Source organism: Gallinula chloropus (assembly GCF_964237585.1).
Source record: "Gallinula chloropus genome assembly, chromosome: 5".
Taxonomy (NCBI): Eukaryota; Metazoa; Chordata; class Aves; order Gruiformes; family Rallidae; genus Gallinula; species Gallinula chloropus.
This window is the reverse complement of record NC_140090.1, coordinates 49,358,863-49,372,884: the sequence shown is the minus strand read 5'-3', so window position 1 is coordinate 49,372,884 and position 14,022 is coordinate 49,358,863. Positions and strand designations below refer to the sequence as shown.

Below are 14,022 nucleotides of genomic sequence, written 5' to 3'. Positions count from 1 at the left end.
TACAGAACAGGAAACACCACCAGAGGAAGGAATATTCCACATCCTTCCTCTTCCCCTTTTAATTAAAATTGATTAAAGTCTTGTTTTTGTAAGTCGGTCTATCCTGTAGAGTTTCTCGTTTGAACTATTTCAGGACCTTCTCAGCATTAGGCATATTAGAAAAGCATAAATGTTACTTTAACCAAAGCTGAACCAGGACTTCCAGGAGAAGCACCCTGGGACAGACTCCTGTTGGAAATATCAGCCTGTTGCATTAAAAGCTGAAGGAGAAGTGTGTGCATCTAGAAAATAGAATATATGTTTCAGTGATGACCTCTCTTTGAATTTCAGGGAAAACTGGGGATCTAATTCTCTAAAAAACATTCTGATAACCTTCTGCTCTACTGAAATTGCTCTGCTTCGTACTGTATTATCGCCCTCCAGTTAGCTGCCATAATATATCCCAGCTTGTTTGGTTCTTCCACCCAAATTTTAGGGTTGTTTCTGGCACATGAGCACTTGCAGGCAGTCAAAATGCACCCACATTTACGAAAAACCTGCTCGTATTGGAGTAAGAAGGGATTTTTCCAAGCAGATTGGGAGCTCAGATGCATGGGAGCTGTTGTACATTTTAAAGGAAGCAATGTGTTTCATGTTTCCATGTTGCAGGAGGAGAGGATCCCGCAGCAAACATCTGAAAAAAGAGCTAAAATTTGGATTTTAGGGTGGGTTTTTTTCCCCAAATAAAGTTGCTCCCTGCACATCCTGTGTTCAGATAAGGCGTAAGTTTTTTAATAAGGTATTGCCAATCTCTTGGCACATTTAGGGAGATCAACAATATTAGCTTCAAAGTTAAGACTTTTTAAAGAGTCTTGATGATGAGAGGGGCTTTCTGCACTGTTTGAACTGGCTGTATTTCAGTGCATTAAATTACATTTCTCAGTGAAGTCAGTCTCCATGCAATAGCAAGTCTTCAAAGCCCCGTAATTCAAACACATCTTCTATTTACTTAACTCCTGAAACAACTACCGATGAGTGCAGCTTATTATAACAGCGTAATAATCACGTTCATGTTGTAAGTTCTGATTGAAAAGTAACGTGCTTTTAAAATAGGGGGGAAATACGATTTCTCTGTTAGTTTTTTAACTTTATGTTTTTAATTTCAGATCTCCTTCCCCTTCCAGAGGAAGTTAGAGATGCCATAGCTTTAATGTCTGTTTTAGCTGCCACTCAAATGTTCACTTTCTGTAAGAAAATCTAAACCAGGAGGTATGCTATTTCTCCTGATGTGAAAGTCATTAAAGGCAAGTAACGCTGTGACTTCAAGTGTTGGTGGGTCCAAAACAAATTCCCAGCCGCAACAACATGAACTTGAAAAGAAAGAAAAGCCTTTCTTTTCGATGCAATGGTCTGTGCAGCTGTAGCTTTCAATTGCATCGTCACCACTAGCACATTGCTTTTAAAAATCCAAACAAAATCTCTCTTGGTTTGGATTTTCAGTCAAAGGTGTAAGACATAGAAGGAAGTGGTAGCAGCTAAATCAGGAGTTAAAGCCACTGCACTGCTGACCTCAGAAGGATGGTCTGGAAGAAGGAGACCTGAACTAAGGAAAAGCTGAGCTATTAGTTATACTTTCTCCCTGTATCCATCTATCCACTGATACATGTAGATAGATTGATATATGCCTCTTACTTTTTCAGTGTTGTTTGCAATTAGAGAAAATGGAAGAGTAGAAGATGAATTTGATGTTCTCCTCCTTGGTGTTCCTTGGTACAGGGCAGCAAATCCTCATCTGCAAGTAAATCCTAACAGGCCTATGGGTAACACCATAGTAGCCATCCCTCCTCAGAACAGGTTAGCATTAGGATAGCACATACCAGGCAGAAATTATTTATGGACATACTAACATGCCATCAGGCTGCTGTCTCAGCAGAAGGGCAGAAAGCCCCATTTGGGTTGAGGGAAACTATATATTGGTGCTTCATGGTTAATGCAACTCTTGGGCCAGGTGGGCAACAGCGACCTTGCTGTTGATGGGAGAAATCAGTCATCTTGTTACGGTACATTTATCCAACAGCTTGGTATCTTTGATTGGTGTCTTCCTGCTTTCACTGTCAATGGAGATGTCTTGGTACAATTTTGTGATCCTGTATTTGTGAACAAGCTAATAAATTGCAATAATGTGACAGAGCTTGAAGTAAATGCCACTTGACTGTAATGTTATGTAATGGACAGTAAACTAGGTAAAGAGCTGGTCTTGGTATTTTTGTTCTTGTTGATGCCAGCATTTATTTGAAAGGGACATTTTGGAAAAAAAAAAAAAAAAAGCTGCCTTTGGGCATCACGAGAGAGACAGACATCTGGTACCCAGGTGAAGAAACACAAAACATAGGCATTTCCGATACAGAGGGATAGTATTTAGGAAATGTTTATTCTCTGCTGTTACAGCCTACTCTCCTTGACTTATTTCGGGGTAGTTGTCTCCCTTTTGGCCAATATAAAGACTGGAGAGTGCTCTTTACCTTGCAGGATCTTAGAGGGACCTCTTAGAGAGGTCTGATGAGTATGTTATGGGCTTCCTCAACAAGGGTTTGGGTTTATACTCTTGGGGTGGATTTGTTGCTGCAGTGGTTTGTCAAGGGACATCTTCCTCCACAAAGTGTGCTGACCCAAATGGATCGCTACATGGAGGGAATGATAGATAAGAAGGGTTTGCACGTGGGGTGGAACTTCTGAGAGGATGAGTGGCAACTCACCATAAAGAAATACAGATTTGCTCTCAATGCCTCTCAAGAATTTGCTTTCAGGCATTCCCAGGCTCTGGATCTTGCTGGTTGTCTTAAATACACTGTCGCTGTGCCATGCTTCTGTCTGTTGCCTGAATGTGGCTAGATCTTCTGAGCCCCACTCAAACAGGGCGTAGTTGAAGGTAAGGATCTCCAGTGGACGTGACATGAGGTGCTTTTTTATTTCGCTTTCACCCATATGCCCATTCATGGATTCCCCTTTGTCCAAAATCACTTAGAAGTACGTGATCCTGAGCTTTTTGGAGGGGAAAAGCAGCCAGGGAAGAGGGCTTGCTGGTGCAGAAGAGAAGTCATGGGAGCCCCACCACCATTTGCTGCATCTGCTCTTCCTTACATTGCTTTCAGACAAGCTACTTCGTTACGTGAATTCGATCCATGCGCTCTACCAGTTTTCATTCATGTTTGGAATTGCATCTCCCTTAATAGCATGAATCCAATCCAGAAACCCTGCCATGACTTCAGGCTAACAGCAGTGGGGTGTCACAAGTAGACTAAACCCAGGTGGGTTATTGTGCTAGGGCTGAAATTCATTGGGTTCAGGTATATAGAGAAAAGAGTCACAAAACTGAAGATATGAGGTAGATTTTACTTTAATTTGTCACAAACATTTTTTTAAACTGTGGTGTGAGTTGAAGCAGCATCCTAAAAAGAAATTAGTTAATGAATCATAAGGAGGAGGACTGAGAGAAATCTCTTATTTAGTGGACACAGAAATAGGGTTTCCTTTTGTGATGTATTTTTTTTCCTCACCTCTGGCTCTTCAGCTCATTGCACATATGTCTTCTTGCAGTCTGGGCTTGATCATCACCACCCAAGTACTGTGACTCAAGTTCTTCTGGTCTGTGCAGAGATTCAGTATTTCTATCTGCAGAAGCCCAATGCCTCTACAATGGGTGATGTAGCTACCAGGACAGCCAACAAAACTGAATATAAGCATGACAAAATAGCTGTTAAAAAGCCAGGTGTCTGTCACTGAGGAGGGCTCCAGAATTCTGGTTTACCCACCCAAAGATGGTTACATTCGCTCTTATCAGGGAGTTGGTGGTTGGTTCCCATTTGGTTGCAATTTATGTCTAGTTGGCAGAGCACAGGTGGAAAAAAGCCAAGTTTTCTATCAAGATGACAGTTTGGTAACAGATGTCTAATGTTTTCCAACACATTTAGCTCGTGTGATAGGAATCACGAGCTAGTTTAGTAAAGCTGAGCAGTTGGGTGATTGCAAACCTTTGTTCCTTGCATTACCTCCTTTTTAGCTGCCTAGGTAAGGTGTTTCTCCCTTTTTTAATTGTATTTGTAGCTTTGGGAAGAAAAGCTCAAAATGTGTTTTGGCGTAATTGTTGTCCTAGGAAGCAATCACTCATTTAAATGGTTGGAAACCTCCAGCAGCGCTAGAAGCCACATGTTTTCTTCTCCCATTCTGCATAACAGGCATTGCCCAAGTGCTTGGGCTGTGTGGCTCCTGCGCTGCTGTTTGCAAGCAGTGGGACATGTGGATGATGATGTTCACTCCCAGTCCCCTCCAAGAATTCTGGTTTCTTGAGCGATGCCTGTTCATGACAAAGATGAGGCTGAATCAAGACAGTTTAATTAGTGGCTTCTTAAAATGATGTATTTTATATGGAATGAGAGAAACGGTGGTCCCAAGCCCAAATTCTTCCACAAGAGGACCCTGGTATTCATTAGGCCAAGACCATTAATGGGAAACCAATCCGTTCAGTGAGATTTCAGTGGGAACCTCTGCCATTTGGATTTGCAAGAAGACTTGGAGAAGAGCTTGAGAGATTCCGCAGGATGCTTGTGTTTGCCCTACACCTGAGCATTTCCTCCTCCATAAGGCTTTCTGACATCCCCGATGGAGAATGGTATGCCTCCTGTTAGCTGCAGGAGTGGCCTGAAGCCCTGGCAGTGTTGGCTTGGTAGGGTAGGTGACCAAACCTGGTTTTGATAAGCAAAAAGGTCTCATTAAGAGTGCGCCGGGAGTTGATACCTCGTCTCCCACAAGCTCTTGTGAAAATCTCAGCATTTGTTTTAAGAGCTCTTTATCAAAGAAACGGCTTTTTGTATTTCTTCCTGTTCGGGTGACACGTTCTCTGCATCTTTTCTTTTTGTGAGCTTCCAGCTATGATTTTCCAGGCATTTTGGCCTGTGATAACTGGGACAGGAAGCATGATTACCTAACCTCTGGAGAAAGACTCTTTCTCAATTATTGCAGTGTCAGAAAACTTCAGAAGTCTCAACACAGAAAGTTTGCATCTGCATAGCTCCAGAAAGTCACTGAACGTGGATGTAATACTGAACAGCATTCCTGCCTCTGAGCTCACCTGAGATGTCTTCCCAATCCTCCTCTATTAATTTGGGAACTGAAATCACCAACTCTTCCCAATGACAAAAAAAGCCCCCAGTTTCCTTGTTTGGGAAGTCTTGGACCACCATCGTTTGGCTGTGTATTTAGAGTATAACCACTTTTCTCATTAGACTGGTTATTACTGGATGGGAAGATGGTGTGGCGCACTGTCCTGGCACACAGACATTTTTCCCCCAGGATGCCAAGTTATTTCCATGTCACTTTGCACTAGTCTCTCCCATTCATCCCGTCTCTGTTATATTCCCAGGGAATATCCCAAGCGTCCTTCCCAGTACTTGAGTGCACAACAGTCCAGAAGCAAACATTTTCTTACAGAAACACTGATATTAATTTTTAAACTTCTGTACTTCTTTGCACTGCCGTCCCAATGCTTTGAAAGGGTCCCTTTTCTTTTGAAAGTGATAAAATTAAGACATGACATACGTTTTTCTCTATAATTCCTTAGAGCAAGGAGCACACACTTAAAAAGCTTGGGAGTTTCTGTTTAGGAAGCTGCATGCTTAAATTAAGGAAGTTGAAGGATAAAAGATTCATTTGCATTTTATATTTCAGGATGAGGATTACACCTCAATTTCTGATTTGGGAGATGGCTTGTGAGTGTTTCAATTTCGGTATTTTTATTTAAGTGACTGAAGAGATAAGTGCGTTAACTCCTGTTAGCTTATAGGATTTTGATTTGGAAGTAGAATTTGACCTTTGTAGCTGGGGATAAAACAATTCAGATGTGACTTGTTACTAAGCATGTGAAGGGCTAGCTTGCTTGATTTTTGCGTGTGTTTTGATTTCACTATATACCTTTTGGAATTTCCTTTGTTACTTGGATGCCTGTTGCACAGTGTGTAGAAAACGGCATCCAAATTGTTCTGTATGCTTCATTGCACTTGTATGTAGTCACTGCGCATAAGCAGTCTGTCAAAGAGTAGCAGCCAAGAGACTTCCAAAAGCAATCACAATAATGCTGCAAGTACACTCAATTAACAAAACAATAAATTAACTTTTTTTCTTTTAATTTTGAAAGCTGTGAGCAGAGCTTTCAGCTTCTGCTGCTTAACACACAAAACGATGAAGTTGGGATTGGAGAGGAAGATCCTGTCTCACATTGAACCAAGGGATTTTTTGGGAGAACTGGTGGAATTTGGAGGGACTGGGAGTATGGTCCTTCTTGCTTTGCCAACACTGTCCCACATCTTACCTAGTTTTGTCCTCTTACAGCACTTTATGTGAACTGTGCATAGTTTTAATAGGACTTGACGGGATGAGAGGTATTATAGGGAAAAAACCACCACATTTCCCCTCTCTGTCCCCTATGTTTTTGGTGACCGTATCCCTTCTGACACGCTGCTGTGTTGCATCGCTCATCCCCTGCTTGCTCAGCATGGAGAAGTCCTCACTAGTTGGCCAGAAGAGAAGACAGGGTGGCTGGTCCTAAGCCTCCAGCATAGGTAACACAGGGCTTCTTGACCAGAAGCTTCAAATCTGTTTGACTGTTGAAATTTTCCATGCTGAGATTTCATCTTCCTAGCAATTCTATATCATTATGGGTATTTAATTGATCTTTATCATAAAAATTAGATCCATCTCATTTCCATCACCCCTAAGATGATGTCTGCTGTGATTCAGAAGGGAACATATAAATGCATGTTTCCTTTAGCTGAGGTTCTCCAGTGACAGGATCAGTATGCCCCTCATGATGAGTCTAACGCGATCGATGAGCAGCTGGGCCATGCAAGGTTATCCCAAGTTCGAAGGACGCTCAGTACTGATTGGTTTCCAAAATCGGATGCATCGGGCTGCTGTGGCCACAGTTGCAAGGTCACCAAGGGGATCTGGTGACAGTGTAAATAATAATTTGTCGATAGCGCCTCTGAGATAATATTGCACTTTATTGCGTTGGATTTGGGGCTCCATGATGTGACCTTTCACCTGTCTTGATGCCTCTTCTTATTTTTCCCATGTAATGTTAAATTTCTTTCCCCAGCCCCCTCATTGCAGTTTTAAATAGACTAAAGAAGATTGTTTGAAGGGAATAAGTCAGTAAATCAATTCCATCCTGTTATTGAATTAGATCAGAGACAGGTGTATTGGATAAGGTACATTAAAATGATCGGTGGACACATATACATGACTGTGGCTAATGATATGATGTTTTATCGTTATGGTAGTGTTATCATGCACAAATGAGGCGGTGAAATAGCAGATTACAGTCTGTCTGCTCATTGCAAGATATTACAACTAAAATTAAATCCCGAAAACCAAGCCAACTCCCCCTTTACACCCTCCATGCCTCTCTTCATAATCCTGTCGACGCTCTTTTCCCATACAAGTCTGTGTCACCAGCAGGCAAAGGTTGTACATGCACGGGGACTTCTCCAGCAGCTGAATGTCAAACTTTATTGAGTGGGTGGATCCTGTTCATCCATTTCCCCTCCGAGCCTTTCTAAAAATACCATAAACCTTGACAAGAAGCTATTTTAGAGGAATCATGTTCATGAGGATAGTCATGGGAAGCTTATTTTGGCAGGCTTGCATGTGTTTGATTTGCATGCTTCCTTAGTCAAGGGCTTGGTGAACTTGCGTTGCGAGCCAGTTGGACATGGGCTTAAGAGAGAGCATCTGGATTTTGGGACCTCCTGGGTTGGGACGTCTTCTGCAAGTGAGTTTATAGGAGGAAAAGAAGTGAAGATATTCTTATAAGAATGTTGATATGTGACTGAAGTCATTCATTTCAGGCATTTGCACACCAGCCCGCAGCTTATCGGATCTGATTTCATAAAACCTGGCTGTGATTTCTCTCCAGGGACCTTAATGATATTGCCACTCTCAATAAACATTTATAGAAACTACTGCCAGCCTGTGGATCAGAGAAACTCCTATAAGAGACTTTATCCTCCAAAAATACTTTAAGACACCAAAAAAAAAAAATAACCGCCCACAAGAAGATCAATAGAAAATGTCAAAACGTAGCATTTGCTGGGTAGCTGGAGCTGAATTGCAGTACCAGACATTTGCATCGTAGGCATGCAGTAGGTATGTTTGCTTTTCTCACTTGGAAAACCGTGCACATCGGAGCAATGATATAATTGGGACCAGCAAAACAATGAGTGGGAATAAAAGCAAACTGTAAGAGTTAAGATGGAACTTAAGCAGGTAAAGGCTGTTCCATGCTCATGCCATTCGGGTACGGTATTCCGCAGTACTCATGTTTGCACCTCTAAGAAATTTCCGTTTTTTCGCATAAAAAAATCCAGATATGAAGCCGAAGCTGCCTTCTTCGCCAACCTGAAACTGTCTGATTTCAACATCATTGACACCCTTGGAGTCGGAGGGTTTGGACGAGTTGAGCTGGTAAGTAACCTTTTCTTCTTTGACGTTTGCGTACTGTGGTACGAGTCTTTCAGTTTTTCTTTGTTGTAACATCTGAATAACTGGAATAAAATTATATGATGGGATTATATATTTTCTAATGGTTGAAGAAAGCTGAATTGCATTTTCCAGGCAATAAAAATGTACAAACAAATGCTTTACAGTAGCCAAGAATATGTGTGCCAGGTTGAGAGAAGAGACACATAATCTCTTTCCAAATAGTCCTATGTTTATGGCACTGATTGCCTTTTAAAAACAACCTGAAGAGTTGGGTAGCTATTGAGTGCTAAAATTGAAAGAGCAACCTCAAATTCTTGCTTAGCCAAAACTGGAGTTATGGTACAGTGTCTCTTCTAAGCAGTTTCTCATTCAGGTCTAGACATAGATCTCCTTGGTTATCACAAAAGCTGTAGTTTTAAGGTATGAACTATGGCAACGCTTCACAGAAAACTGCTCTTTTTTTTTTTTTTTACTTTTTCCCGAAATTTAGACAAAGGGAAAAATCTGTGATTGCTTTTGCTTTTTCATTCTGCTTGGATTAAGAGCTCTTTAGTCCTTTTTAAAACAAATCCTGAGCGGGAAGAGGCTGAAACAGCAGCCGCTACATGACCCGTTTGTAATATCATGTAAATAGAAAAATATATAATAGAAGAAGGAAGCTTAGTTTACATCACAGCTGACCGTGGAGGAGGTTCTAATACCAGACACCAGGATATTAGGAACTCCTGTAAATAAGGGGCAGAAAAGTGAACAGAGTTTCTGTTGCCGTCACCAAACTTCTTGGAAATCCCCATTCTGTAACTCTGCAGGAGCCAAAAGCACCCATACTGCTGGGAACTGGGAAACCAGCAAAACAAAGTGTTTCTGGTTTTATTTGTGATGTAACAGATAAATTCTGTGTTAAAAGTATGATTTGCTCTTCCAATGTGATTTATTTCTGACCTTACCTGGTTGAATGTATGTAAAATCATGCATAGGAGAGCACGTCTGTGACAATGCTGGTTCCTTCCTTTGGCCATGGTGTTTTATTTACTGATTTAGTTGAGATTAGCAACTGTTGTTTTGGAAAACAGTCAGGGGGGCTCGCGGGTATCCTTTGGAAGGGTGTCATGTCCTTGCTTCTTCCCATAGTCATCTGCTGTGATAGATGCTTTAAGAGTTTAATTTGGGTTGCACTCAACTTGCCTTTTGAAGGCCCTTCCCCCTCTGTTGACAATAGCATAGAGATCAGGAGATTTGTTTCCTAGATTAACATCACTGCTGGTTTTGCTGTCTGAGGTGACCTGCATTGAGGGACCAACCAGTCTGGGGATTGTTTTGAATCTTGTGAAAGAACTTAGGAAGTTGGTTTTCAGTTTTAAGGCTTTTTTGAAGCATCCGGTCAAGCTTTGAAAACCTCAGGAAGGTTCCTGGGAAAGTGCTTGTGTTATTTATCATGAGGGGTTGCTTATGGGACCCTGAAACAAACATGGATGCAGAAAGAAATTGGGCTGTTACCAATGGCCACGGGCCAGTCCTCTACCTCTAGCTGCTCACAAAGTTAATTTGGAGGCTTTGAGACTATGACATCTTGAAATCTTGAACTCTTGTAGGTACCTGATGCTTAGCCAAGTGGGAGGAAGAGCATAGTGACATAGTCTGTCACTTCAGCATCTCAGATGACAGGTCAGGTAGTGAGAATAAATTCTTAGGAGGTGTCCAAATCTCAGAAACCCCCAAGGTGCTACCTACACAAAATGCAGAAGGCTACTGATGAAAGCAGTGGTTCCATCACCTCAGGGCAGGTGCCCCTAGCCTAAACAGGAAAATGCTGATTAAGGCCATTTTCTGTAGTTCTAAATTAATATTGAATTGCACAGAAAAGGATAACAGATTGTTCAAAGTTTAGCCTGACACTCTGGATTTATTTTGTTATTTTTCATTACCACTGATGGAAATGCTGTTATTAAACCAAGAAAATATTCTTTTTGTCAAAACGTGAGCATAGAATTGCTACCTCTTGCTTCTAATCTTCTCAATGAAAAATACATTTTATAATTCAAGGTTAAAAAATGAACCAATGCAAAATGTGTTGGAGGAATCAACTTCTACTGCCTGTATCTGTTATGGTAGCCAGCTGATGCACGGCAGTGTTGAAAGTTGAGTGTTCACATTTTTGTGAGTAAAATTGATCAAATAAAGAAAGTACGTTGCAAAAAAGAGAATTTTTACAGCTGAACCTTGGCCACTATGGCCAAGTGCCCCCAGGTCATCTCAGTATACCTTCAAGAGGTCAGCTGGTGGTACCTAGTTGAAAACTGGGTTATCTTGGGCTTGGTTTGGGTTTTGCTGGCCAAGAAGGAATAACACTTCCATTGGCCTGTGGTTTAATTTCCAGCTGTGTTTTTTTCAGATACCTCTGTGAATGCTTGTTTGGAGAGGTCACCCCTTTAGTGCATTCATACACAAGTACATGGCTTTTAGATGAGGCAGCCTGAAATTTAAATAAAAATTAAATAATTTTCAATCCTGTGGAGATTGCACAGGGAAGTATCATTTTATGCTGGTTTTCTAGGTAGGTGGGTTTTTTTTTGTATGTCAAAAAAGATTTCCCAGAGATTTTCATCGGTGTTGTGCTTAGTTTGCTCAGTTTTTTGATGATACCTGATGACACTTGCAGCAATTTTTGTCCTTACGAATGCTGTTCTTCATCCCAAATTGGACTACATCACTGAGTTTTATCCTAGCTTCTCTCAAGGAGGGAAACCAGACGAGTAGTGTGCTGCTTTAGACAGGGACCAGCTCTGCCACTGGAACAAGAGCAAATAAAGACTTCTGTTGCCTTCCAGCAGGACCTGTGTGATCCCCAGTATTTGACAAGCAACTAGCTGGGGCGGAGAGACCAAAGACAGACCAGGGCCATTGGTGCCACATTCCTAGGACAACCCTCTTGCATTTTGGAGGGTTGCCAAGTAGGTGCAAGCTGCTCCAGGACCAGGCTTTCCCAGCTGATGGACACCTCCATTAGCAGGGCAGAAAGAGAACAATAGGATTGCGCTTCTTGGGTTTTAATAGAATGGATTCACCAATGCATCCACTATTTTTTGCAACTCAGTTTCTCAGCACCCTGTCAGTTGATCATCTTCTGTGTTGGGATTCAGATGCCTCAATAATACGTTGGGACAGGGAATGAGTAATGTCATCTCAAATTCATGTCCCACCAAGCACCGCTTTGCAGAGGACAGAGATGTAGGTCAGATGTCCTCAGCCTTCATAAATCATCTCTTCTGAACTTTACTGCTCTTATCATTGTTGTTTAATTTCCTTGTAATTGAAATCCTGTGTTTCTAATCATCTGCCCTGGGTCAGTTATTTTGGATTTAAATCAAGATTGTTTTAGACAGCCCTGAAATAAATGTATTGTAGTATCTGAACATACAGGGTTAGAGTCATTATTGCTGTGAAATCAGTTCATGTAGGTGGTGGCTGAGCACAAGTACACTGAAAATCAGGTTCATGCCTGAACAAATGCCTTTCTGTTATATTGATTTACACAGTTATCACTTCAAACAATCACTCCGAGGTGGAGGAAAGAGACTTTAAATCACTCCTGTTTCTTATAAAATTAGAAAAATAATATATTTTCTCCACACCCCAAAACAGGCTTGATTGAGACTTGGTTTCAGCAACTTCTTTGTTCACTTCTCAGCACAGATACGACAGCGAAAACCTATAGACTTACCCGCTGTCCCTGCATGTAGGCAAGCCTGGGGGAGCTGTGCCTTCTGCACTCCTGTGGGTAACATATGGCTTAGGACATCCTGAAGGCAGCAGGCAATAGCCAGATTAAGGGCAGTCTCAACTTTTAGCCCTGGCTTGACAAAGCATTTAACCATATGTTTTAATGTTCAGCAGTTTTGCAAGAGTCAGTGGCACTTTAGAGCACATATTTCAACCATATGCTCATTAAATCTCAAACTGCAGAAGGAGCCAGAGATATATCATCCAGGCAGAGTCAAATATACCCAACAACTTCTGACCAGTTTTCCCTGATTTATCACTGATGTCCTTAAGGAAGGAGATTCCCGGAGAGGTTTTTTCCTAACATTTAACATCTCCCTGCTGTAGCTTGTAGAAGGCTTGAAGTACAAATACGTACAACCCTTGAGCTTGAGTTGTATATATTTGAAGACCATTATCACATGAACCTGAAGAACTATTCTCTCTAAAAGAATAAACGTGCCTTTTTTGAGCTTTACATCTAATTCCTGCTTTTTAGACCCATAAGCATTCGCCTTTTTGAAGCGATGCCAAAACCAAGCATGTAGTCCAACCTGAACCTTCCTCTGCTCAGGTAGAGCCAGACAACAAAGCGTAGCACTTTTCCACTGCTAAATGGTGTCTCTCTCTAACTTCAAGTCATCGCTTTGATTTGTAAAAATCAGTTTGAATTTCCTTACTCAAAAGCATTCCCAGTCCTCTCTGGCTTGGTTTAAGTAGGTGCAAAGTTAGCATCATTCTTACTTCATAACCCAAGCCATTAATGAAAGTGTTTCATGGTGCCATGTACTAGACAAGAACCCCTTGAAGTCTTTTTGGCTTGATGGTGGCCACTAAAAGCTAAACTCCTTCACAATATGGAAACTAATAATGAGATATCCATAAAAACTAAGCCTTTATTTTCAGCTACATTTTACTTGGTCCTTTACAGGACCTTTATTAATGGGCAGTATGACATTTTTCATTTTTATTTGTGTTTTAAGAGAAATCTGGCCACAGATTATGAAGTGCAATCAAATTTATTATAGCCTCCAGCCTGTTTTGTAAACAAAACCATTAGTGAATTAATTAGATAGCAAAGGGAAAAAAAGCCATAATTGTCTTCCAATAGACTGGCAGATGCATAATTCAGATATCTATCAGTGGAAATTTCCAATTGCATAGATATCCTTTTGTTCCAGCTATTACGATTCTTTTTATTAGAGAGGTCAATCTTCTCTTTGAAATCTCTTCAGTTTTATTTCTAATTCTCCGGAATCCTTTAGCCTCCTTCCTTTTGAAAGAGAAGGTATTTTGGGTGCTGTCAAGGTGGGGGAATTGAGGTGTGAGGGATTTGAAGATCCAGGTACCTGAGTAAATCCCAAATTCATCTGACAGTGAACACTATGGAGCTGAGCAAAATGCTGGTTGTAGACATTTGGCCACTTTCTTTTTCCTTCCTTTCTTAACTGTGTGCAGGATGCTTAATTTTAATGACACCATCAGATGGGGCCGATCTGCTGCAGAACTTTTTTTTTTTTTGTTGTTAATTTTTCCTTTGATTTTTAATCCCTAGTGGAATTAAATGCATCCTTTGTAGAATGAAACGTATTCTCGGGGCTTCTCTGTTAATGGGACGGATGTTGTCAAGGTTTGGAAAGAACAGATGCCGCTTGTAGCCCATCAAGTATAATCAGAGGCCGGATCAGGCTATGAGCTGTCAAACTGGAGGCTTGAGCTCTGCTTGAAGGTGGGAATAAGACGTAAAAG

At 41.2% G+C, this 14,022-nt stretch overlaps 1 protein-coding gene across 5 annotated transcripts in view; it reads left to right on the top strand.

The window, feature by feature from the left end:
* Positions 1 to 14,022, top strand: part of PRKG1 (protein kinase cGMP-dependent 1) — a gene marked incomplete at its 5' end in the record, with an annotated part of 496,883 nt that overhangs the window by 457,097 nt on the left and 25,764 nt on the right. For 2 of the 5 annotated variants that reach the window (XM_084264379.1, XM_084264378.1), the window contains one exon: positions 8,400 to 8,496. In XM_084264379.1, coding sequence (XP_084120505.1) covers positions 8,400 to 8,496 — 97 coding nt within the window. The other 3 variants (XM_084264382.1, XM_084264381.1, XM_084264380.1) reach the window with 3 other exon arrangements.